This window comes from Bombina bombina, chromosome 5 (genome assembly GCF_027579735.1).
Source record: "Bombina bombina isolate aBomBom1 chromosome 5, aBomBom1.pri, whole genome shotgun sequence".
Lineage (NCBI taxonomy): Eukaryota > Metazoa > Chordata > Amphibia > Anura > Bombinatoridae > Bombina > Bombina bombina.
This window is the reverse complement of record NC_069503.1, coordinates 1,114,137,311-1,114,161,513: the sequence shown is the minus strand read 5'-3', so window position 1 is coordinate 1,114,161,513 and position 24,203 is coordinate 1,114,137,311. Positions and strand designations below refer to the sequence as shown.

The following is a 24,203-nucleotide window of genomic DNA, read 5'->3' as shown; positions in this document are numbered from 1 at the left end:
TTTGATATTCCCTTTCTTCAAACAAAATTAAAGCACTATTAAATACAGTAGATACTTAACAAATGCATAATAAAAAAGTAAATTGAATAACACCTGATAATTTTGTCTTGCCAGTCCATATTTCTCTTACTTGGTGTATTCAGTCCACAGATTAATCCTTACTTGTGGGATATTCTCAATCCCTACAGGAAGTGGCAAAGAGAGCACACAGCAAAGCTGTCTATGTAGCTCCCCTCAGGCTCCGCCCCCCAGTCATTCTCTTTGCCGCTCTAACAAGTAGCATCTCCACGGGAGGGTAAAGAGTTTGTGGTGTTAGATTTGTAGTTTTTATTTCTTCAATCAAGAGTTTATTTTAAAATAGTGCCGGTTTGTACTATTTACTCTGAGGCAGAAAGTGATGAAGATTTCTGCTGAGAGGAAAAAGATTTTAGCATGTTGTAACTAAAATCCATTGCTGTTCCCACACAGGACTGTTGAGTACAGGAGAACTTCAGTTGGGGGGAACAGTTTGCAGGCTTATACTGCTTAAGGTATGTTCAGTCATTTTTTCTAACAAAACCTGGTAGTGCTAGAAGACTGACAGAAATCCCATGAGGGAAGGTAAGCCATTTTCTGAGACACAGTATAGAATGATGGCTCCAGTTAAGGGCTTTAATACTGACAGACACTGTGATGGGCTAAATCGATTACTTTATTAGGGTAATCTTATATTTATTAAGCGTTTTAGACGTTGGAAACACTTTTTGGGGACTTTTTTACGCCTGGCATTTTGTAACACAGCTAATCTGACTCAGAAAGGCCCCATAACTCTGGAGTAATGAAGAAGGGGGCCTAATTTTCGTGCCTCAATTGCGCAGTTAATTTGCAACACAGCTCCATGCAGCTTCATGTGCAGAGCCTTTAGAGTACAGGAGGACTTCAGGGAGGCTTAATTTACACCTGCAATTAACCCTAAAGGAAGGTAAAGCCACAGCAAAGACTGTGGCATCGTACTGTAGTGGGTTAAACCGGGTGTTTACTTCATTTTGCTCTGGTTTGGGCACTAAGGGGTTAAACAATTTGAAAATGTGTGTGCAGTCATTTCAAGGCATTAGGATCATGTGGTGAAAGTTTCATTAAGATCGGATGTTTTTTGATGATTTGGTAAAGAAGTGTGTGCCTTTTATTATTTAAAGAGACAGTAACGTTTTTGCAAAAAGTATTTTTTTCAATATTTTAGTGTTGTCTGTCAAACATGTCTGAGCCTTGTTCTTTATGTTCAAAAGCCATGGTAGTACCCCCATTGCATTTATGTTTAAAGTGTGCAAAAACATCTAAGCATTTTAAAGATCATCCAGTGACAATTAAAAATGCTGCCCAAGATGATTCCTTAACGGAGGGTAATGAGGATAGTCCTTCTTCCTCCCCCCACGTGTCTACACCAATTACGCCCGTGCAAGCGATGCCTAGTACCTCTAGCGCATTGGCCCATATTACTTTACAACTATTAGCAGCAGTGATGGATAATTCCCTTGCAGCATTTTTATCCAAACTGCCAGTTTTTCCAAGAAAGCGCGATAGCTCAGTTTTAAATACAGAGGATGAGCAATCAGACGCTGTGGATAATTTATCTGTAGTACCCTCACAAAACTCAGAAGTAGCGGTGAGGGAAGGTCTGTCTGAGGGAGAAATTTCTGATACAGGGAAAGTTTCTCAGCGGGGAGATTCAGATTCCTTAGCGTTTAAATTTAAGATGGAACACCTCCGCGTACTGCTTAAGGAGGTTTTAGCTACGCTGGATGATTGTGACCCCATGGTGGTCCCAGAAAAATTGTGTAAGATGGACAGGTTTTTAGAGGTCCCCGTATACACTGAGGCATTTCCGATCCCAAAGAGGGTGGCGGATATTGTGACTAGGGAGTGGGAGAGACCAGGGGTACCCTTTGTTCCCCCCCTATCTTTAAGAAAATGTTCCCCATAAATGACCCCAGGTGGGATGAGTGGCAGACGGTCCCTAAGGTGGAGGGGGCAGTTTCAACACTTGCTAAGCGTACAACTATACCAATAGAGGACAGTTGTGCTTTCAAAGATCCTATGGATAAAAAATTGGAAGGATTGCTGAAGAAAATTTTTGTTCAGCAAGGTTTTCTACTTCAACCAATTGCCTGCATAATTCCTGTAACTACTGCAGTGGCTTTTTGGTTCGAGGCCCTGGAGGAGTCGCTCCAGAGGGAGACTTCATACAATGAGGTCATGGATAGAATTCATGCTCTAAAGCTGGCTAATTCTTTTATCACTGATGCCGCTTTCCAGTTAGCTAAACTAGCGGTGAAAAACTCAGGTTTTGCCATCATGGCCCGAAGAGCGCTTTGGCTCAAATCATGGTCGGCGGATGTGTCGTCCAAAACAAAACTGTTAAATATTCCCTTCAAGGGGAAGACTCTTTTCGTCCCGGAGCTGAAAGAAATTATCTCAGATATCACTGGGGGCAAGGGTCATGTCCTTCCACAAGATAGGCCGTTTAAGGCCAAAAACAAGGCTAATTTTCGCTCCTTTCGCAACTTCAGGAGCGGACCAGCTGCAACCTCTGCTGTCGCAAAGCAAGATAACACTTCCCAGCCCAAAGCAACCTGGAAACCCATGCAGGGCTGGAATAAGGGTAAACAGGCCAAGAAGCCTGCTCCTACTACCAAGACAGCATGAAGGGGTAGCCCCCGATCCGGGACCGGATCTAGTAGGGGGCAGACTTTCTCTCTTTGCTCAGGCTTGGGCAAGAGATGTTCTGGATCCCTGGGTATTAGAAATAGTTGCTCAGGGGTACCTTCTAGAGTTCAAGGATTCTCCCCCAACTTTAAGGCCAATCCTGGATCTAAAGATTCTAAACAAATTCCTCAGAGTTCCGTCTTTCAAGATGGAAACCATTCGGACAATCTTGCCGATGATCCAGGAAGGTCAATATATGACTACCGTGGATCTAAAGGATGCATACCTACATATTCCTATCCACAAAGATCACCATCAGTTCCTAAGGTTCGCCTTTCTGGACAAACATTACCAGTTTGTGGCCCTTTCTTTCGGGTTGGCCACCGCTCCCAGAATTTTCTCAAAGGTGCTAGGGTCCCTTCTAGCGGTTCTAAGACCGCGGGGCATTGCAGTAGCACCTTACCTAGACGACATATTAATACAGGCGTCGTCCTTTCACAGAGCAAAGGCTCATACGGACATCGTTCTGGCCTTTCTAAGGTCTCACAGATGGAAGGTGAACGTAGAAAAGAGTTCTCTGTCCCCGCTCACAAGGGTTCCCTTTCTGGGAACACTAATAGACTCGGTAGAAATGAAAATCTTTCTGACAGAGGTCAGGAAGTCAAAACTGCTGAATACTTGCCGAGTTCTTCATTCCATTCCTCGGCCTTCCGTGGCTCAATGCATGGAAGTTATTGGTTTAATGGTTGCGGCAATGGACGTAGTCCCTTTCGCCCGAATCCATCTCAGACCACTGCAGCTGTGCATGCTCAAACAGTGGAATGGAGATTACGCAGATTTGTCTCTTCAAATTCAAATGGATCAAAGAACCAGAGACTCTCTTCTCTGGTGGTTGTCTCAAGTTCACCTGTCTCAGGGAATGAGTTTCCGCAGACCGGAGTGGATCATTGTCACGACCGATGCCAGTCTGGTAGGCTGGGGTGCTGTCTGGAACTCCCTGAAGGCTCAGGGACTATGGTCTCGGGAAGAGTCTCTTCTCCCGATAAACATTTTGGAGCTGAGAGCGATATTCAATACGCTCCAGGCGTGGCCTCAACTAGCAGAGGTCAAATTCATCAGGTTTCAGTCGGACAACATCACCAAACTTCCCCTTTACGGATCCAGTTCCAGGAATCCCAAGCCGGCATTGATAGATGCATTAATAGGTCCTTGGTCATTCAGTCTAGCTTGTGTCTTTCCACCGTTTCCTCTTCTCCCTCGGCTAATAGCCAGAATCAAACAGGAGAAGGCTTCAGTAATTCTGATAGCGCCTGCATGGCCACGCAGGACTTGGTATGCAGACCTAGTGGACATGTCATTGGTCCCACCATGGAAACTGCCATCGAGGCAGGATCTTCTAATCCAAGGTCCTTTCAAGCATCCAAATCTAGTTTCTCTGCAACTGACTGCTTGGAGATTGAACGCTTAATCCTAGCTAAGCGGGGTTTCTCTGATTCAGTTATAGATACTCTGATACAGGCCAGAAAGCCTGTCACCAGGAAAATTTACCATAAGATATGGCGGAAATATTTTTGTTGGTGTGAATCCAAGGGTTACTCGTGGAGTAAGGTTAGGATTCCAAGGATATTGTCTTTTCTCCAAGAAGGTTTGGAGGAAGGTCTGTCAGCTAGTTCCTTAAAAGGACAGATATCTGCTCTGTCTATTCTGTTACACAAGCGTCTGGTAGCTGTACCAGACATTCAGGCATTTGCACAGGCCCTAGTTAGAATCAAGCCTGTCTACAGACCTGTGGCTCCTCCATGGAGTCTAAATTTAGTTCTTTCAGTTCTTCAAGGGGTTCCGTTTGAACCTTTGTATTCCATAGATATCAAGTTATCTTGGAAAGTTTTGTTTTTAGTAGCTATTTCTTCTGCTCGAAGAGTTTCAGAATTGTCTGCTTTGCAGTGCGATTCACCCTATCTGGTTTTCCATGCAGATAAGGTTGTCTTACGTACTAAACCTGGTTTCCTTCCAAAGGTGGTTTCTAATAGGAATATTAACCAGGAAATCATTGTTCCTTCTCTGTGCCCTAATCCAGTTTCTAAGACGGAACGTCTGTTGCACAATCTTGATGTGGTTCGTGCTTTAAAGTTCTATCTAAAAGCAACCAAAGATTTCAGACAAACATCATCCTTGTTTGTTGTGTATTCTGGTAAGAGGAGAGGTCAGAAAGCGACTGCTACCTCTCTGTCATTCTGGCTGAAAAGCATCATCCGATTGGCTTATGAGACTGCTGGTAAGCAGCCTCCTGAACGAATGACAGATCATTCCACTAGAGCTGTGGCTTCCACATGGGCTTTCAAGAATGAGGCTTCTGTTGAACAGATTTGTAAGGCAGCGACTTGGTCTTCTCTGCATACATTCGCCAAATTTTATAAATTTGATACTTTTGCTTCTGCGGAGGCTATTTTTGGGAGAAAGGTTTTGCAAGCAGTGGTGCCTTCCGTTTAGGTTACCTGACTTGTTCCCTCCCTTCATCCGTGTCCTATTGTCCTATTGCTTTGGTATTGGTATCCCACAAGTAAGGATGAATCCGTGGACTGAATACACCAAGTAAGAGAAAACAGAATTTATGCTTACCTGATAAATTACTTTCTCTTACAGGTGTATTCAGTCCACGGCCCGCCCTGATATTTAAGTCAGGTTCAAATTTAATTTACAATAACTACAGTCACCACTGCTCCCTATGGTTCTTCTTTTTCTCCTAACCGTCGGTCGAATGACGGGGGGGTGGAGCCTGAGGGGAGCTATATGGACAGCTTTGCTGTGTGCTCTCTTTGCCACTTCCTGTAGGGATTGATAATATCCCACAAGTAAGGATGAATCTGTGTACTGAATACACCTGTAAGAGAAAGTAATTTATCAGGTAAGCATAAATTCTGTTTTTATTTAAAAAAGTGTGCTGCCCCTCTCTGTCCCGATGAGCGGCGGTGTGCCTTTCATAGGAAATAATAGGGATTGGTGTTTGAGCAAAACTCCACCCACATCAACCGTAATCTCAGATCTCGGTAATGAAGAGGAGGCGTGTATTTAGAGCCTGTTTACAAAACATAGAATGTGTGTTCAATAAATCTAAAAGCGGTTTCTGTGTAGGAACAGTTCAAATAATACAAATGTAAAGTAAGTTTCACTGTAAATTTAGTAGATTTATTTTCATTTAAAATCTCGCCATTGAAAAGCTGGCGAGACTGATATGGATGAAACGGTACACCAAAGATAGAGGATAGTCATTGCAATATTAGAAACACCTGGCAATGTTTCCTCGTTAATATACAGGTTACTTTCATGGAACACGCATGAAACCTCCATGAAACAACATTGTTAAAGTGAATATAAACTTTCATGAATGAGTGCTCAGTTTATACAAATATTATTAACAACACGGGCACTTTCATTCATGAAACTTTACATTGCAGCATATTTTTACAAATACCTTTTTCTTCAGCAAAGCCGGATCGGCGATCCCCCGCCTGCTTCTCCTGCTGTGCTTAGCACAGCAATGATTACACCGGCTTTCTCCAATCACAGCGTGGCCTCACAAGATGGACGCTCTGGGGTGCGCGCCATGATTGGAGGAAGCTGGTTTCATCATTGCTGATGTAGGTACAGAGGAGCTGCGGCCGGGGGATCGCCGATTCGGCTTTGCTGAAGAAAAAGTTAAGTATTTTTTTAAAAAATGCTGCAATCTGAAGTTTCATGAATGAAAGTGCCCCTGTTTTTTATAGTATTTTTAAAATCGGGCACTCATTCATTAAACTTTACATACACTTTAATAAAGAAAAAACTTAATAATACATCTATATGAGTTGGAGAAATGTGGGTATATTATACATGTGTATACACTGTGTTATATGTATGTATTATACTGTCAAATGCTGGAATATGTATGTCATTTAAATAAATGTTTATTTAAATGTTGGCATTTTTTTTTAGGAAGAAGATTTCATGTTTGGGATATAAATATCTCTTAGAAGACGGTAGCTGCAGTTTTTTTGTTTTGCCAATTATTTATTTTTTTTTTTTTCTCAGCCTTGCATTGTGTAAAATGTGTTTTTTGGAATTGACAGTTTTTTTTAATATTCTGTTTTTATACCCAATATAAGTTCACACTGAAAGTGTTTTATAATATTGTGATCGCACTATTATAGGTTAAACACATTCAGTGCAGTGTTGACTTATATTGGCTATAAAATAGAATATAAAAATACCTGTTACTTCCACACACACAAAAAACCCACAACACATTTTAAACTATTGCTACTCTGTCTTCTATAGAAATATTAATATCCCAAACACAAAATCTTTTTCCTAAAAAGAAAGAAAAATGCCAAAGGTTAATCAATATATTTATTTAAATGCTGAAAAGACTTTACATTATAATACACACATATAATACATTATGAACCCACAATCCCTCAGTCCTATAGGTGTATTATTCATTGTATTGTAACAAATGAGCTTGAGTTTCTGTTGACAAATGCAAATTGTATTGCCATTCAATACTGTGTAAACGGATTATTTACATTACTCCTTCAATGCAGGTGGTGATGCTGCTTTTAAAATACCACCAGTGTCATAGAAGCATCGCCTACCACAGAGAGTATAGTAAAACGCCTTTTGGCAAGACTGTCTTCAAACACATATTTCAGCAATTTATAACATTTCAAGAAAGTTACATTTTTACTTTAGTGTCCCTTTAACGTGCAACATATTTAAATACTGTTCTTTTTAATAATTTTTATACCTTTTTATGCAGACCAACTTATTTAAATCGAAACACATATATCCTTAAATATAGATTTATATTTCTCTTTGTGAATGGTTGAGTGTGACACACAAGCATAAACGTATACACATGCAAACTGCAAAATAGATAGACGTTCATTTTGTGTACTAACTTAATTGAATCCATATTTTGATTATTTGTTTTTGTTTTTATGCATGTGATATTTTCTTAGTACCTTCTTCTGTATGCAAATATAACCTTTTCTGTGCTGCTCCAATAAATATATAAACGTGAGAAAGCACTTTAATGTTTTTAAATTATTGAGATTTATTAGAATAGTTGCATGTGCCTAAATATATTTTTGATTCTGTTGTTGTAGTTATTACTGAAACTGTTTATTATAACAAATGTCAATTAGATATTAGTCAATAACAGCAGTTGCAGTTTCTTTGTGTTTTGATAAAATTACGTTATGTTCAAGTGATTGAATGTAGTATCAAATTGCACTTCTTGTTTCATTTTACAAGAGGCGCAACCTTAGAATGGCCTGTGCTCCCAGGAAGAGAAAAGAGAAGTTTTCTCCTCTTGAACTTGAAATTTTGGTGGCTGAAGTGACCAAGCATCATTCTAAACTCTACGGAAGTGAGAGAGTCAACCTGAGCCAACCAGCAAGAGAACGTATTTGGTTAGAAATTGCCAAGAAGATTAATGCTGTAGCAAGGTCTCCAAGGACTACTCGAGATCTCAGACGAAGATGGGATGACATGAAAAGACGTACCAAGGAGAAATTAGCCATCATAAAGCGTTCAGTCGTAAACTCTACAAGCAGTAAATATAGCAGTTCCATGTTACAAAATGATACCAGTAGTGATGTCTATCCTGGATTTGGTGGTGAGGAAGATGAGGATGAACATGAAGAAATTGATGTGGAAATTGATGCCCCTCACATAGCTCTGGAGCTTCAGTCAGGTAAAACCACTCTGAAGTACTATATGTAGTATATTTACTACATATTTGTTATGTCTATGCTATTACTATTAATTTGTCTGTGTAGCATATTGTAGAATTAGTCTGAATTTGTTACTATAATCTGCCAGGGCGGAGCACCAAACAAAAGGAGTATCAATTTAAAAAAAAAAACAGCCATTGCAGGAAGTGCAATTTTATTGCAATCATTAATGTTCAGACAGATCAAATGCAAATCATTTATATTAAAACATGCAGCAATATATATACATATTTGCAATTAAATATTTAAATAGAAGCACACCTGGTTTTTGATATAACATCCTGGACTGGAATGGTATTAAAGCAACATGAACTGCTGGGTACATTTACAGTAGCAGGGTTACTGCTCACCATGTTGCTGCTTTTTCTCCTGAGCCAGCAACTCTCTTCAAGGCCATACTCTAATTTCTCTTGTAAGGTGTATCCAGTCCACGGATTCATCCTTTACTTGTGGGATATTCTCCTTCCTAACAGGAAGTGGCAAAGAGAGCACACAGCAGAGCTGTCCATATAGCTCCACCTCTAGCTCCACCCCCCAGTCATTCTCTTTGCCGGCTCTAAGCAATAGGGTCCCTCTCGGAAGGGTAAAGTGAATGTGGTGTTAGATTTGTATTTTTTGTTCTACAAGCAAAAGTTTGTTATTTTAAATGGTACCGGTGTGTACTGTTTACTCTCCAGCAGAAAAGAGATGAAGATTTCTGCAGAGAGGAAGATGATTTTAGCATGTTGTAACTAAAATCCACTGCTGTTCCCACACAGGACTGAGGAGTACAAGAAAACTTCAGTTGGGGGGAACGGTTTGCAGGTTAGGCTGCAATAAGGTATGTTCAGTCATTTATTTCTAGACAAGACTGTGATAATGCTAGAAAAGGACTGATAAGATCCCCATGAGGGAAGGGTAAGCTTTATTTAGAGACTAAGTATGGAATTACAAGCTTACATAACAGGGCTAATTTATGCTGGTTGACACTATTTTATGGCAAGTTGACACTTTTTTATGGCAAACGGTTTTTACTAATAAATATCGTTTTTTGAGACACTTTGAAGGTCCCTTTGGGTTTCTTTCAGGGGTTGTTACCCACATGGCTAATATTATAACTCTTAGGAGTGTTTCCTTAGGCCTCACAGCACCGGAGTAAGATGGGAGGGGCCTAATTTTGCGCCTCAGATGCGCAGTTAGATTTACTAGATCTTCAGGCTGTGTTCACATGGAGGCTCCTGCTACAGTTTGAGGACCCATAAGAAGCTTTTTCCCCATAAATCTGACTCCTAAGGGAAGGTAGGGCCACAGCAGAGCTGTGGCAAGGTGCTAAAGTTGTTTTAACCGGTCTGTTAGCTTACTATTGATCCGGTTTGGGCATTAAGGGGTTAATCGTTTTTCTTGCTAGTTGTGCAATCTTACCAATGCTTTAGGTACATACTGTGAAAATTTCAAAAAGTTTGGTGCATTTTTCACTGTTTTGGAAAATTGTGTGCCTTTTTTATTTCTTAAAGGCACAGTAACGTTTTTTTGCAAAGTGTGTTTTTGCTTGATTAAAGTGATTTCTAAGCATGTTTGTCTTACTACTAGTCTGTTAAACATGTCTGACACCAAGGAAAATCCTTGTTCAATATGTTTAGAAGTCATGGTGGAACCCCCTCTCAAAATGTGTCCCACTTGTATTGATATGTCTATACAATTTAAAGACCATATTGTTGCACTTAAAATGTGGCCCAAGATGATTCTCAGACAGAAGGTAATGAGGTTAACCAGTTGACCTCTCCTCAAGTGTCACATCCGGTTACGCCCGCTCAAGCGACGCCTAGCACCTCTAGCGCGTCTAACTCTTATACCTTACAAGACTTGGCGTCAGTTATGGATAATACCCTCTCAGTATTTTTATCTAAGCTGCCCGTGTTACCTGCAAAGTGTGATAGCTCTGTTTTAAGAACAGATTATGAGCATTCTGACGCTTTAGTAGCCGTATCCGATATACACTCACAACGCTCTGAAATGGGGGCGAGGGATGTGCTGTCTGAGGGAGAAATTTCCGATTCGGGAAAGGCTGCTCCTCAGACAGACTCGGATACGTTGGCTTTAAAATTTAAACTAGAACACCTCCGCTTATTGCTCAGGGAGGTATTAGTTACTCTGGATGACTGTGACCCTTTGGTGGTTCCAGAGAAATTGTGTAAAATGGACAAGTACCTAGAAGTTCCTGTTTACACTGATGTGTTCTCGGTCCCTAAGAGGATTGCGGTTATAGTAACTAGGGAGTAGGATAGACCAGGTATTCCGTTTGTCCCCCCTCCTGTTTTTAAGAAAATGTTCCCCATATCTGACACCATGCGGGACTCGTGGCAGACGGTCCTTAAGGTGGAGGGGGCTGTTTCTTCACTTGCTAAACGCACAACCATACCAATTGAGGACAGTTGTGCTTTTAAAGACCCTATGGATAAAACATTAGAGGGTTTACTTAAGAAAATTTTTGTTCATCAAGGTTTTCTTCTCCAACCTATAGCGTGCATTGTTCCTGTAACTACTGCAGCTGCTTTCTGGTTCGAGGCGCTGGAAGATGCGCTCCAGACGGAGACCTCATATGAGGACATTATGGACAGAATTAAGGCTCTTAAGCTGGCTAATTCTTTTATCACAGATGCTGCTTTCCAACTAGCTAAGTTAGCGGCAAATAATTCAGGTTTCACCATTCTGGCGCGCAGGGCGCTATGGCTAAAGTCCTGGTCGGCCGATGTGTCGTCAAAATCCAAACTACTGAACATCCCTTTCAAAGGAAAGACCCTTTTTGGGCCTGAATTGAAAGAGATTATCTCAGAAATCACAGGGGGAAAAGCCCATGCTCTCCCTCAGGACCAGTCCTTTAAGACAAAGAACAAACAAAATAATTTTCGTTCCTTTCGAAATTTCAGGAGCGGTCTCGCTTCATCCTCCCCTGCTGCAAAGCAAGAGGGTAACACTTCACAACCCAGGGCAGCCTGGAAACCTTACCAGGGCTGGAACAAGGGTAAACAGGCCAAGAAGCCTGCAGCTGCCTCCAAGACAGCATGAAGGGGTAGCCCCTGATCCAGGACCGGATCTAGTGGGGGGCAGACTCTCTCTTCGCTCAGGCCTGGGCAAGAGACGTACATGATCCTTGGGCCTTAGAGATTGTATCCCAGAGATATCTTCTAGAATTCAAGGACTCCCCTCCAAGGGGAAGGTTCCACATATCTTGTCTGTCTACAGACCAGACAAAGAAAGAGGCGTTCTTACGTGCGTAGAAGACCTACATACAATGGGAGTGATCCACCCAGTTCCAATTGTGGAACAAGGGCTGGGTTTTTGCTCAAACCTGTTTGTGGTTCCCAAAAAAGAAGGAACTTTCATACCAATCCTGGATCTCAAAATTCTAAACAAATTCCTCAGAGTCCCATCATTCAAGATGGAGACCATTCGGACAATCTTACCAATGATCCAGGAGGGTCAATATATGACTACCGTGGATCTAAAGGATGCGTATCTGCACATTCCTATCCACAAAGATCATCACCAGTTTCTCAGGTTCGCCTTTCTGAACAAGCATTATCAGTTCGTGGCTCTTCCTTTCGGGTTGGCCACTGCTCCCAGAATTTTCACAAAGGTGCTAGGGTCCCTTCTGGCGGTTCTAAGACTGCGGGGCATAGCAGTGGCGCCTTACCTAGACGACATCTTAATTCAGGCGTCGACTTTCCAAAGAGCCAAGTCTCACATAGAAATTGTATTGGCCTTTCTGAGGTCTCACGGGTGGAAGGTGAACATCAAAAAGAGTTCTCTCTCCCCCCTCACAAGAGTTCCATTCCTAGGAACCCTAATAGACTCAGTAGAAATGAAAATATTTCTGACAGAGGTCAGAAAGTTAAAACTCTTAACTACTTGCTGAGCTCTTCATTCCATTCCTCGGCCGTCTGTAGCTCAGTGCATGGAGACAATCGGACTAATGGTAGCGGCAATGGACATAGTCCCTTTTGCACGGATACACCTCAGACCACTGCAACTATGCTGTCTGGGACTCCCTGAAAGCTCAGGGCTTATGGTCTCGGGAAGAAGCTCTTCTCCCGATAAACATTCTGGAACTGAGGGCGATATTCAACGCTCTTCAGGCATGTCCTCAGCTACCTGTGGCCAAATTCATCAGATTTCAGTTGGACAACGTCACGACTGTAGCTTACATCAACCATCAAGGGGGAACAAGGAGTCTCCTAGCAATGATGGAAGTAACCAAAATAATCAGGTGGGCGGAGGATCACTCTTGCCACCTCTCAGCAATTCACATCCCAGGAGTAGACAACTGGGAAGCGGATTTTCTAAGTCGTCAGACTTTTCATCCGGGGGAGTGGGAACTCCACCCGGAGGTATTTGCCCAGCTGACTCAGCTATGGGGCACTCCAGAATTGGATCTGATGGCGTCCCGTCAGAATGCCAAACTTCTTCTTTATGGGTCCACGTCCCGGGATCCCCAGGCGGTGTTAATAGATGCTCTAGCAGCGCCTTGGTCCTTCAATCTGGCCTATGTGTTTCCACCGTTTCCTCTCCTTCCTTGTCTGGTTGCCAGAATCAAGCAGGAGAGGGCGTCAGTGATTCTAATAGCACCTGCGTGGCCACACAGGACTTGGTATGCAGACCTAGTGGACATGTCATCCGTTCCACCATGGACTCTGCCAATGAGGCAGGACCTTCTACTTCAAGGTCCTTTCAAACATCCAAATCTAATTTCTCTGCGTCTGACTGCTTGGAGAGTGAACGCCTAATTCTATCTAAGCGTGGTTTCTCTGAGTCGGTTATCGATACCCTGATTCAGGCTAGAAAGCCTGTCACCAGGAAAATCTACCATAAGATTTGGCGAAAATATCTTTGGTGCGAATCCAAGGGTTACTCATGGAGTAAGATTAGGATTCCCAGGATATTGTCCTTTCTCCAAGAAGGATTGGAGAAAGGATTATCAGCTAGTTCCTTAAAAGGACAGATATCTGCATTTTCTATTCTTTTACACAAACGTCTGGCAGAGGTACCAGACGTTCAAGCGTTTAGTCAGAGTCAGGCTTTAGAATCAAGCCTGTTTATAGACCTGTGGCTCCGCCATGGAGTCTGAATTTAGTTCTTTCAGTTCTGCAAGGGGTTCCGTTTGAACCTTTACATTCCATAGATATTAAACTTTTATCTTGGAAAGTTTTGTTTTTGGTAGCTATCTCTTCTGCTCGAAGAGTTTCAGAGTTATCTGCTTTACAGTGTGACTCGCCTTACTTGGTGTTCCACGCAGATAAGGTAGTTTTGCGTACCAAACCCGGTTTTCTTCCTAAGGTTGTGTCTAATAAGAATATAAACCAGGAAATTGTTGTTCCCTCTCTGTGTCCTAATCCTTCTTCGAAGAAGGAACGTCTGTTACACAATCTTGATGTGGTTCGTGCTTTAAAGTTCTATTTACAAGCAACTAAGGATTTCAGACAAACAACTTCATTGTTTGTCATCTATTCTGGTAAGAGGAGAGGTCAGAAGGCGACTGCTACCTCTCTTTCCTTTTGGCTGAAAAGCATCATCCGTCTGGCCTATGAGACTGCTGGCCAGCAGCCTCCTGAAACAATTACTGCTCATTCTACCAGAGCAGTGGCTTCCACATGGGCTTTTGAAAAAGAGGCTTCTGTTGAACAGATTTGTAAGGCAGCGACTTGGTCTTCACTGCATACTTTTGCCAAATTTTACAAATTCGATACTTTTGCTTCTTCTGAGGCTATTTTTGGGAGAAAGGTTTTACAAGCAGTGGTGCCTTCCGTTTAAGGTACCTGTCCGTGTCCTAAAGCTTTGGTATTGGTATCCCACAAGTAAAGGATGAATCCGTGGACTGGATGCACCTTACAAGAGAAAACAGAATTTATGCTTACCTGATAAATTACTTTCTCTTGTGGTGTATCCAGTCCACGGCCCGCCCTGGCTATTAGTCAGGTAGATTTTTAGTCTAAACTACAGTCACCACTGCACCCTATGGTTTCTCCTTTTTCTTCCTAACCTTCGGTCGAATGACTGGGGGGTGGCGCTAGAGGGGGAGCTATATGGACAGCTCTGCTGTGTGCTCTCTTTGCCACTTCCTGTTAGGAAGGAGAATATCCCACAAGTAAAGGATGAATCCGTGGACTGGATACACCACAAGAGAAAGTAATTTATCAGGTAAGCATAAATTCTGTTTTTACCTCCTAATGATGCCAGTTGGTCACGCTCCACATCTTCATACTGGGTGCTGCCATCTTGGAGGTATTTTTGCATTGCACAGATCAGCGAGGTTTCTTGCTTTTTGACATCTGTATTGTTCACTTTGGGTTAGTCTGCATGATACATAGTGGGAGCTTTACATGTTTGAGTAGGCTTCATTGGTTTATATTAACTAATTTATCCTTTTTTGATTTATTAGGTAGCTTTTAAACTGTGTATAAAACTTCAAAAGTGTTAACCCCCTACTCTGTATTGTGTGTACTAACCTGAAGTGCAAAATACAGCTGTGAAAATGCCAGCAACACTTGTGTGTGAATGTTCAGCACTTTTGTCACAGGGAACAAAAATAGTGTGAAAATGAGGAGTGTCACCTCTCGGCACCTGTAAAGTATCAAAATTAGAGAACAGCTCTGAAGAATGCTGCATTCACATGATAAAAAGCACTGGCATGGTGAGTAGTGACCATTCTATTGAAGTTGCGTCCAACAGCTTTATGTCGCTTTACGTTTGTTTCTAGATGAGAATTAAACAACTTTGTTTTTCCTGCAAGAGCACTGTATCATTTATCATATCAGCTCAATTTAATTTAAGGTGTTTGTCTTAAGATATTTCCTACCTTATACATATAAATGTGTGTGTTGTTTGCAATTGATCTGTGTCTGAGATTTACATTTTATTAAGAATATCTACTTCGTATAATATTGATGAGAAATTCACAGTTTGTGATAGTGAAAACATATAGGTTATGGAATCTTTGCACTAACTTGAATATTAGTATCAGAATTGATCTTTGATAATTGATTAATGAGCATAGTTCGACTGAACTCTCTTTTATATAGTCAGTTAAGATTAAAACGAAAAAACTATGCTAATAATAACTAATAGGGCCCTGTATTTTGAATAACAAACCTTTACAACTAATCTTCCAACCAAAAATGGTTGACATAGAACATAAGAAAACAAAGAAAAACATCAGAAACTGTGGTCTCACTAAATACCAAAAAGTATGTTGTAGAAGTATATATTTTTCTTTGTTTTAAAAGTTATGACTTAGCTTATGAGTGATGTTTTGGTTTTTTGACTCGTAGTAGAATGATATGTTGTTTTAGGTTTGTTTTTCTGGACTTGAGATTTTTTAGTTCTGATTGGAAATTTGCTAACTGATTTTTATATCTTTTGTAAAACGTAGGTCTGTGAAAGATATAGTAATTTCATCTTTTTCATCCCTACAGATGAGGAGGAAAATGGCCCAGGTTGTACATGGGTACCACTAAAAACCATAGAAATGCCAGTAGCAACGGAACTTGATATGTCTGATCATCCAGTTATTATACAAACATCTGCTTCATCCCCATCTCCACCATCCTCGCCTCAGAATCTACCCAAGTCTTCCTACGCCAGGCGATTATCTCAAGCGGTTCAACATCCCAGAAGAAAACATGAAGTTTCTGAATTTGAGAAACAGTTAATGGAGGGTCAGTTGCAACAAAATAGTCTTTTATCATCTTGGTACCAACAACAAAGCTCACTAATGGTTCAGCAGAACTTAATATTAGAAAATCTTGTGGAACAAAGTAGGCGTTTAGCAGACAATGTAGAGATACTAAACAGGACTTTGGAAAAGTTGGTGGACAGTAACCACACACGCAGTGAAACTGTACATTTTGTCCAAGACCGTACGTCAGGGGCCTCTACTCGTGTCCCACCTAGAATACCAGGTGGTAGTGAGTCAGGAGGTCCCTCTGGGATTGAAGTCTTTTCTGGTATGATCTTGAAAGTTGAGGAGGAGGTGTAAAGAACCTTCCAATATAGCGTTATATTTGAACATAACAGACTGGATATTTTTTTAATGGATATATATATATATATATATATATATATATCCAATACTTTTTTTTTTTTTTTTAATCTTTCTTTTAGATAGATTTAAACTTGAGGTCAGTAGTGGATCAATACTTCCCTTTTACAATGCATACACAGAGCCATTTTTTGTAGGTTGTGACATACATTGCGCATATTTTATATTCTGATTTATTGTTTTGTGAGAGGAAATTTTGTATGTGTTCTTTTTATTCTAAAAAAAAATATTTTTCTTACATAACTTTTAAAAAAAAAGTAAAAAAAAAAAAGTCATATTTATCTTACTGGAAATAGGTAGCTTTGCTGATGGAACGGAATGCTTAATCAAGGAAGGGTTTGCTGTAATAACTGGTTTCATACTGTAAAGCAGCATTTTATAGCTAACAGTATAATGATATTATATGTACAACTCAGTGCTGTATTTTGTAAACAATAATTAGCACTTTCAGAGCCTACTGTAAATTACATAGAATGCAGAGTCTGCCACAAGACGTGCAGCAGTTTTAGTTTTATGAGATGATAAAAACAAAAATTCCATCTATTTTACAAAAACATTTAACGGAAATAACCTGTATGTTATGGGATGCCTAGAATAGGGCGCGTTCTTTTGTATTTTTTTTCTTGCATGTGATCTCTTTAACCTCTTAAGGATATATGACGGAATTTTTCCGTCATAAAACAATTGAGCAAACTGAAAGCTGTGTCCTTAAAGGGTTAAATGCTGTTGTTAGACAATGTATGTCCAGTTATTTTTTTATTTACTCTGTTATTTTAATATTCCTTATCTTTTGGGTAGCAGCGATCTCAGCCAGTATGTTGGGTCCTCATAAATCATCACTGTAGGTTAAAAGGTGGTACATATATTTTATTAGAAGGACATTAAATACTTCTTGCTTTTGTCTAAAATTGTGCTTGTTCCACACTCCCTAAAAAAAGACCAAAAAAACGAATTATGTAACCTACAAACGCTTCAAAACAAACAGCTGGATAAGGCAATTGAGGGCATTTTGAGAACCTAGGTTACAGATTTAGTTTTTTTTTTGCCTCTCTAGGGAGAGTGGTACAAAGCATATTTTTTTACACAAAAGCAAGAGCCCTTTAACCATGACTGATTATGTTTTATAAAACGTTTAATGTGGCCCACACTGGCCTGCATTCACTAAAGTTTCCTCCTCCTACCCAGTTGTTATTCGATAAATCCTCAGGACCTATTTAGGGCCAGATTACGAGTGACATGTTAAGTTATGTGCAAGTGAAAAGGGGTTTATCAGCGTGTTGTTGCGCCCGTCGGGTTTACTGCTCATACTGCAAGTTGAAAGTAAACTGAATTGCTATTTACGCTAGAATAATTACTGTTTCCTCAGAGCTCTAGTGTTAACTGTTTTGCAAAAAAACAGTACAGTTACACGCATAATAACACTGTCTAATAAAAATTATTGAAAAAAAATATTGCTCAAAAAAGTTATAAGGTCTCAAAGATATGAGGTCTCAGGTGTAAGGGAAAAAAAGGCAGGCAAAGGGCTTTAACAGTGAGATACATACATATACATGTCTCAATATGTGTGTGTGTATGTGTATATATATATATATTTATATAATGTGTGTGTGTACAGATGTATGTATATGTTTATGTATTTACAGACATAAATATACATATAAATACATATGTACACATATATGGACATATATAGAAGTGCACTGGAGCCTTTTGCAGTCAAATAGATGAAAATATGTAAACAAATTTATGCAATATTTATATTTAATAAAGTGTTATACTGTGTATTTACTGTAAATATTTCCCATTCCAATGCTATACACATAGTGGAATATATATATATATATATATATATATATATAACAGGCCCAGAGGCTTGTTTTCCCACAGAAAACCTCTGAATTACATTGTTTCCAATGCAGCAAAGGATTCTGGGTAAGATATGCAAATTAAGTACACAATGACACACCTTTTTACTTCAGTCTGCTTTTCAGCAGGTTCCCTTTACGCCAAAGTATCGCTGTTCACACAGCTTATAAACTTAGCTAGGGTTAGTACAGTGATTCATAACCATATATATAGAGATATATAATTATACATAGGTATAGATATATATTTTACCAGAATACCATCAGATACTGGTATATATAGAAATATGTATGTATGAATATATAGAACATATTCTGCTATGTGAAGAACATTGAAATGCAAAATATTAATATTTATAAGCGCACTTGAGAATATGCGATTCACCTTCTGCTCCATTGACTTCTATGGGAGAATACGTTATTGAACTTCACATCAGGTTAGTACAAGTGAAAATAGTTTACTTTCAAATTGTAATACAAGCTCTACCTGACGCACACAAAAAGTTTACTTCTAGCGGAGATAATGCTCGAGCAGGAGCATTAAATACTGCTCCACTTGTAATCTGGTCCTTAATGGGCACACTACACAGCTGAATTTACTGACCACCCAGCTAAAAAGACAATATTAAGCTAAAATTAAATATTTTCAATGTTTGTTACGCATTACATTAATGTTAAATTAGCAATGCATTTGTGCTTTGGGTACCTTGAGTACATTTATAAATAACCTAAAATATTACAATATTGCAAACTTTTTACCTTGCCCACTCCCATAATGCCACTTGGCAGGAAAACCTTCATGTGTAGGACACTGTACACATACTGTATGAATGCTCATCAAAGTTCATTAAGTGTGTACTAAAATACAAGTCTGCAGGATTTTATAAAAAAGCCTTTGCTTTCAGAGGGCATAAGAAGTGTCTAGGAAAGAACTCTCCTCTGTACAAGAACTGTATGCTGAGTTCAGATAACTGTTGTCCGAATATAATACTGTGATAGGGAGAATTGTTTACAGAATTAGTTTTTTACAACATGAGTTCATGTTGGATTAAACTTTGAGAAGAGGACATTAGATACCAAGGTACATAGAGCCACAGCGAACAAGAGAACACAGAAGCAATAATGTATGTGACTGACATATAACATAGTCACATAAGTCAGATGATAGTGTACGGGTACGAGAATCAAAAAAGTGAGATACATGCATTTTCTCTCTCTTCACATCTCATATATATCAGATTGCAAAAAACACTGTTGGAGAAAAACTGGCTAGTGATGTTTTCTAAAAGTATATTCCATTGTCATTAACATAATCTAATATGTTAAATACATAGTTATTCAGGTACAATCTTATGCCAGTGATTTGTAGCTATAGGGGTATGCAACTTGTGATTGGCTCACTGGTTGTGTATGCATTGCAGCTTTAAAGTGATGGTAAATACTAGCGTTTGTGAAATAATTCTTAAAAAATATGTTATGTTTTTCAAGAAAACCCTACACTGAGCAATAAGAAAAGCATGTTTTTTGTTGGGTAAATGAAACGCTGCTTTACAGTCATGTTACCTTCTATGTTTTATTTTAAACCTTGTTAGCGCTGGTGTTGCAAATATATTGCATGAATTGGCAATAAATAATCCCAAGACATATTTTCTTCTTCAGTTATAGGGAAGTCATAATATTTAGTGATATAGACAGGAGTCTATGTTTTTTGTGTTAGCCAAAAAAAATAAGAACCGTATAAAAAAAAAACTAATTACATCCATGAAAAAATATATTGCCAATTTGTAAACTAAATCACTATGTAATATGTAGCGGTTGCACTGTATAGCCGGAGAAACAGGTGGCGCATTAATAAAATATTTTAAATCATTACTGCTTCGCACATAATTCTGATGATATTTATTTTTTGTTCTCTACAACGTGACCAGATGCTTGGGCTGAAACATATATGTGAAATGGCAACCTGAATGTATTCTATTAAAATGACACAGAAACATACATAGGCTAAATGGATGCTTTTTCCAAAGCACTTTTTTATTATTTTAAACAAATGCAAATGAAATGTAGGACATAAGGAATATTAAAATCATTTGTTTTTTCTCTCAGGCTATAAAAAAAATGTGTGCAACCTATATTGATTTTTAAATTGCTCACTGGTTGAAAAAACTGTCTCAATTATATTTTTATACTGGTAATACTTTTACCGGCATAAAAACAAAACTGAATTTTATTAAGCACAGGAACATCTATTAAAAAAAATTACATATTTCAAGATAAACACTTTTAGACAGCAAAAACAATTAATTTGATTCATTTTATTTCCATTTAAAGGGACATTATACACTATATTTCTCCAACATAGGTGTGTCCGGTCCACGGCGTCATCCTTACTTGTGGGATATTCTCTTCCCCAACAGGAAATGGCAAAGAGCCCAGCAAAGCTGGTCACATGATCCCTCCTAGGCTCCGCCTACCCCAGTCATTCTCTTTGCCGTTGTACAGGCAACATCTCCACGGAGATGGCTTAGAGTTTTTTAGTGTTTAACTGTAGTTTTTATTATTCAATCAAGAGTTTGTTATTTTTAAATAGTGCTGGTATGTACTATTTACTCAGAAACAGAAAAGAGATGAAGATTTCTGTTTGTATGAGGAAAATGATTTTAGCACCGTAACTAAAATCCATGGCTGTTCCACACAGGACTGTTGAGAGCAATTAACTTCAGTTGGGGGAACAGTGTGCAGTCTCTTGCTGCTTGAGGTATGACACATTCTAACAAGACGATGTAATGCTGGAAGCTGTCATTTTTCCCTATGGGATCCGGTAAGCCATATTTTATTACGATGGTAAATAAGGGCTTCACAAGGGCTTATTAAGATTGTAGACTTTTTTGGGCTAAATCGATTCAGTTTTTAAAACATATTTAGCCTTGAGGAATCATTTTATCTGGGTATATTGATATTATAATATCGGCAGGCACTGTATTAGACACCTTATTTCTCTGGGGCTTTCCCTAAGCATAAGCAGAGCCTCATTTTCGCGCCGGTGTGGCGCACTTGTTTTTGAGAGGCATGGCATGCAGTCGCATGTGAGAGGAGCTCTGATACTTAGAAAAGGCTTTCTGAAGGCTTCATTTGGTATCGTATTCCCCTTTGGGTTTGGTTGGGTCTCAGCAAAGCAGATACCAGGGACTGTAAAGGGGTTAAAGTGTTAAAACGGCTCCGGTTCCGTTATTTTAAGGGTTAAAGCTTCCAAATTTGGTGTGCAATACTTTTAAGGCTTTAAGACACTGTGGTGAAAATTTGGTGAATTTTGTACAATTCCTTCATGTTTTTTCGCAATTGCAGTAATAAAGTGTGTTCAGTTTAAAATTTAAAGTGACAGTAACGGTTTTATTTTAAAACGTTCTTTGTACTTTATTATCAAGTTTATGCCTGTTTTACATGTCTGAACTACCAGATAGACTGTGTTCTGAATGTGGGGAAGCCAGAATTCCTGTTCATTTAAATAAATGTGATTTATGTGATAATGACAATGATGCCCAAGATGATTCCTCAAGTGAGGGGAGTAAGCATGGTACTGCATCATTCCCTCCTTCGTCTACACGTGTCTTGCCCACTCAGGAGGCTCCTAGTACATCTAGCGCGCCAATACTCCTTACTATGCAACAATTAACGGCTGTAATGGATAATTCTGTCAAAAACATTTTAGCCAAAATGAACCCTTGTCAGCGTAAGCGTGGCTGCTCTGTTTTAGTTACTGGAGAGCATGACGACGCTGATATTAATATCTCTGAAGGACCCCTAACCCAATCTGAGGGGGCCAGGGAGGTTTTGTCTGAGGGAGAAATTACTGATTCAGGGAACATTTCTCAACAGGCTGAACCTGATGTAATTGCATTTAAATTTAAGTTGGAACATCTCCGCATTCTGCTTAAGGAGGTATTATCCACTCTGGATGATTGTGAAAAGTTGGTCATCCCAGAGAAACTATGTAAAATGGACAAGTTCCTAGAGGTGCCGGAGCTCCCAGAAGCTTTTCCTATACCCAAGCGGGTGGCGGACATTGTTAATAAAGAATGGGAAAGGCCCGGTATTCCCTTCGTCCCTCCCCCCATATTTAAAAAATTGTTTCCTATGGTCGACCCCAGAAAGGACTTATGGCAGACAGTCCCCAAGGTCGAGGGAGCGGTTTCTACTTTAAACAAACGCACCACTATACCCATAGAAGATAGTTGTGCTTTCAAAGATCCTATGGATAAAAAATTAGAAGGTTTGCTTAAAAAGATGTTTGTTCAGCAGGGTTACCTTCTACAACCAATTTCATGCATTGTCCCTGTCACTACAGCCGCATGTTTCTGGTTTGATGAGCTGATAAAGGCGCTCAATAGTGATTCTCCCCCTTATGAGGAGATTATGGACAGAATCAATGCTCTCAAATTGGCTAATTCTTTCACCCTAGACGCCACTTTGCAATTGGCTAGGTTAGCGGCTAAGAATTCGGGGTTTGCTATTGTGGCGCGCAGAGCGCTTTGGTTGAAATCTTGGTCGGCTGATGCGTCTTCCAAGAACAAGCTACTAAACATTCCTTTCAAGGGGAAAACGCTGTTTGGCCCTGACTTGAAAGAGATTATCTCGGATATCACTGGGGGTAAGGGCCACGCCCTTCCTCAGGATCGGCCTTTCAAGGCGAAAAATAGACCTAATTTTCGTCCCTTTCGTAAAAACGGACCAGCCCAAAGTGCTACGTCCTCTAAGCAAGAGGGTAATACTTCTCAAGCCAAGCCAGCTTGGAGACCAATGCAAGGCTGGAATAAGGGAAAGCAGGCCAAGAAGCCTGCCACTGCTACCAAGACAGCATGAAATATTGGCCCCCGATCCGGGACCGGATCTGGTGGGGGGCAGACTCTCTCTCTTCGCTCAAGCTTGGGCAAGAGATGTTCTGGATCCTTGGGCGCTAGAAATAGTCTCCCAGGGTTATCTTCTGGAATTCAAGGGACTTCCCCCAAGGGGGAGGTTCCACAGGTCTCAGTTGTCTTCAGACCACATAAAAAGACAGGCGTTCTTACATTGTGTAGAAGACCTGTTAAAAATGGGAGTGATTCATCCTGTTCCACTAAAAGAACAAGGGATGGGGTTCTACTCCAATCTGTTCATAGTTCCCAAAAAAGAGGGAACGTTCAGACCAATCTTAGATCTCAAGATCTTAAATAAGTTTCTCAAGGTTCCATCGTTCAAGATGGAAACCATTCGAACTATTCTTCCTTCCATCCAGGAAGGTCAATTCATGACCACGGTGGATTTAAAGGATGCGTATCTACATATTCCTATCCACAAGGAACATCATCGGTTCCTAAGGTTCGCATTCCTGGACAAACATTACCAGTTCGTGGCGCTTCCTTTCGGATTAGCCACTGCTCCAAGGATCTTTACAAAGGTACTAGGGTCCCTTCTAGCGGTGCTAAGACCAAGGGGCATTGCAGTAGTACCTTACCTGGACGACATTCTGATTCAAGCGTCGTCCCTTCCTCAAGCAAAGGCTCACACGGACATCGTCCTGGCCTTTCTCAGATCTCACGGCTGGAAAGTGAACGTGGAAAAGAGTTCTCTATCCCCGTCAACAAGGGTTTCCTTCTTGGGAACAATTATAGACTCCTTAGAAATGAGGATCTTTCTAACAGAGGCCAGAAAAACAAAACTTCTAGACTCTTGTCGGATACTTCATTCCGTTCCTCTTCCTTCCATAGCTCAGTGCATGGAAGTGATCGGGTTGATGGTAGCGGCGATGGACATAGTTCCTTTTGCGCGCAT

The 24,203-nt window shown here is 40.1% G+C and overlaps 1 protein-coding gene across 3 annotated transcripts in view; it reads left to right on the top strand.

Moving 5' to 3' along the window:
• TSNARE1 (t-SNARE domain containing 1) overlaps window positions 1–20,267 on the top strand; it is a 1,244,582-nt gene extending 1,224,315 nt beyond the window's left edge. For all 3 annotated transcript variants that reach the window (XM_053715403.1, XM_053715402.1, XM_053715404.1), the window contains 2 exons: window positions 7,975–8,416; window positions 15,905–20,267. In XM_053715403.1, the coding sequence (XP_053571378.1) occupies window positions 7,975–8,416; window positions 15,905–16,467 (1,005 nt within the window). In that variant the 3' untranslated portion in view covers window positions 16,468–20,267. The remainder of the gene's footprint in view (window positions 1–7,974; window positions 8,417–15,904) is intronic.
• Window positions 20,268–24,203: the final 3,936 nt, after the last annotated feature.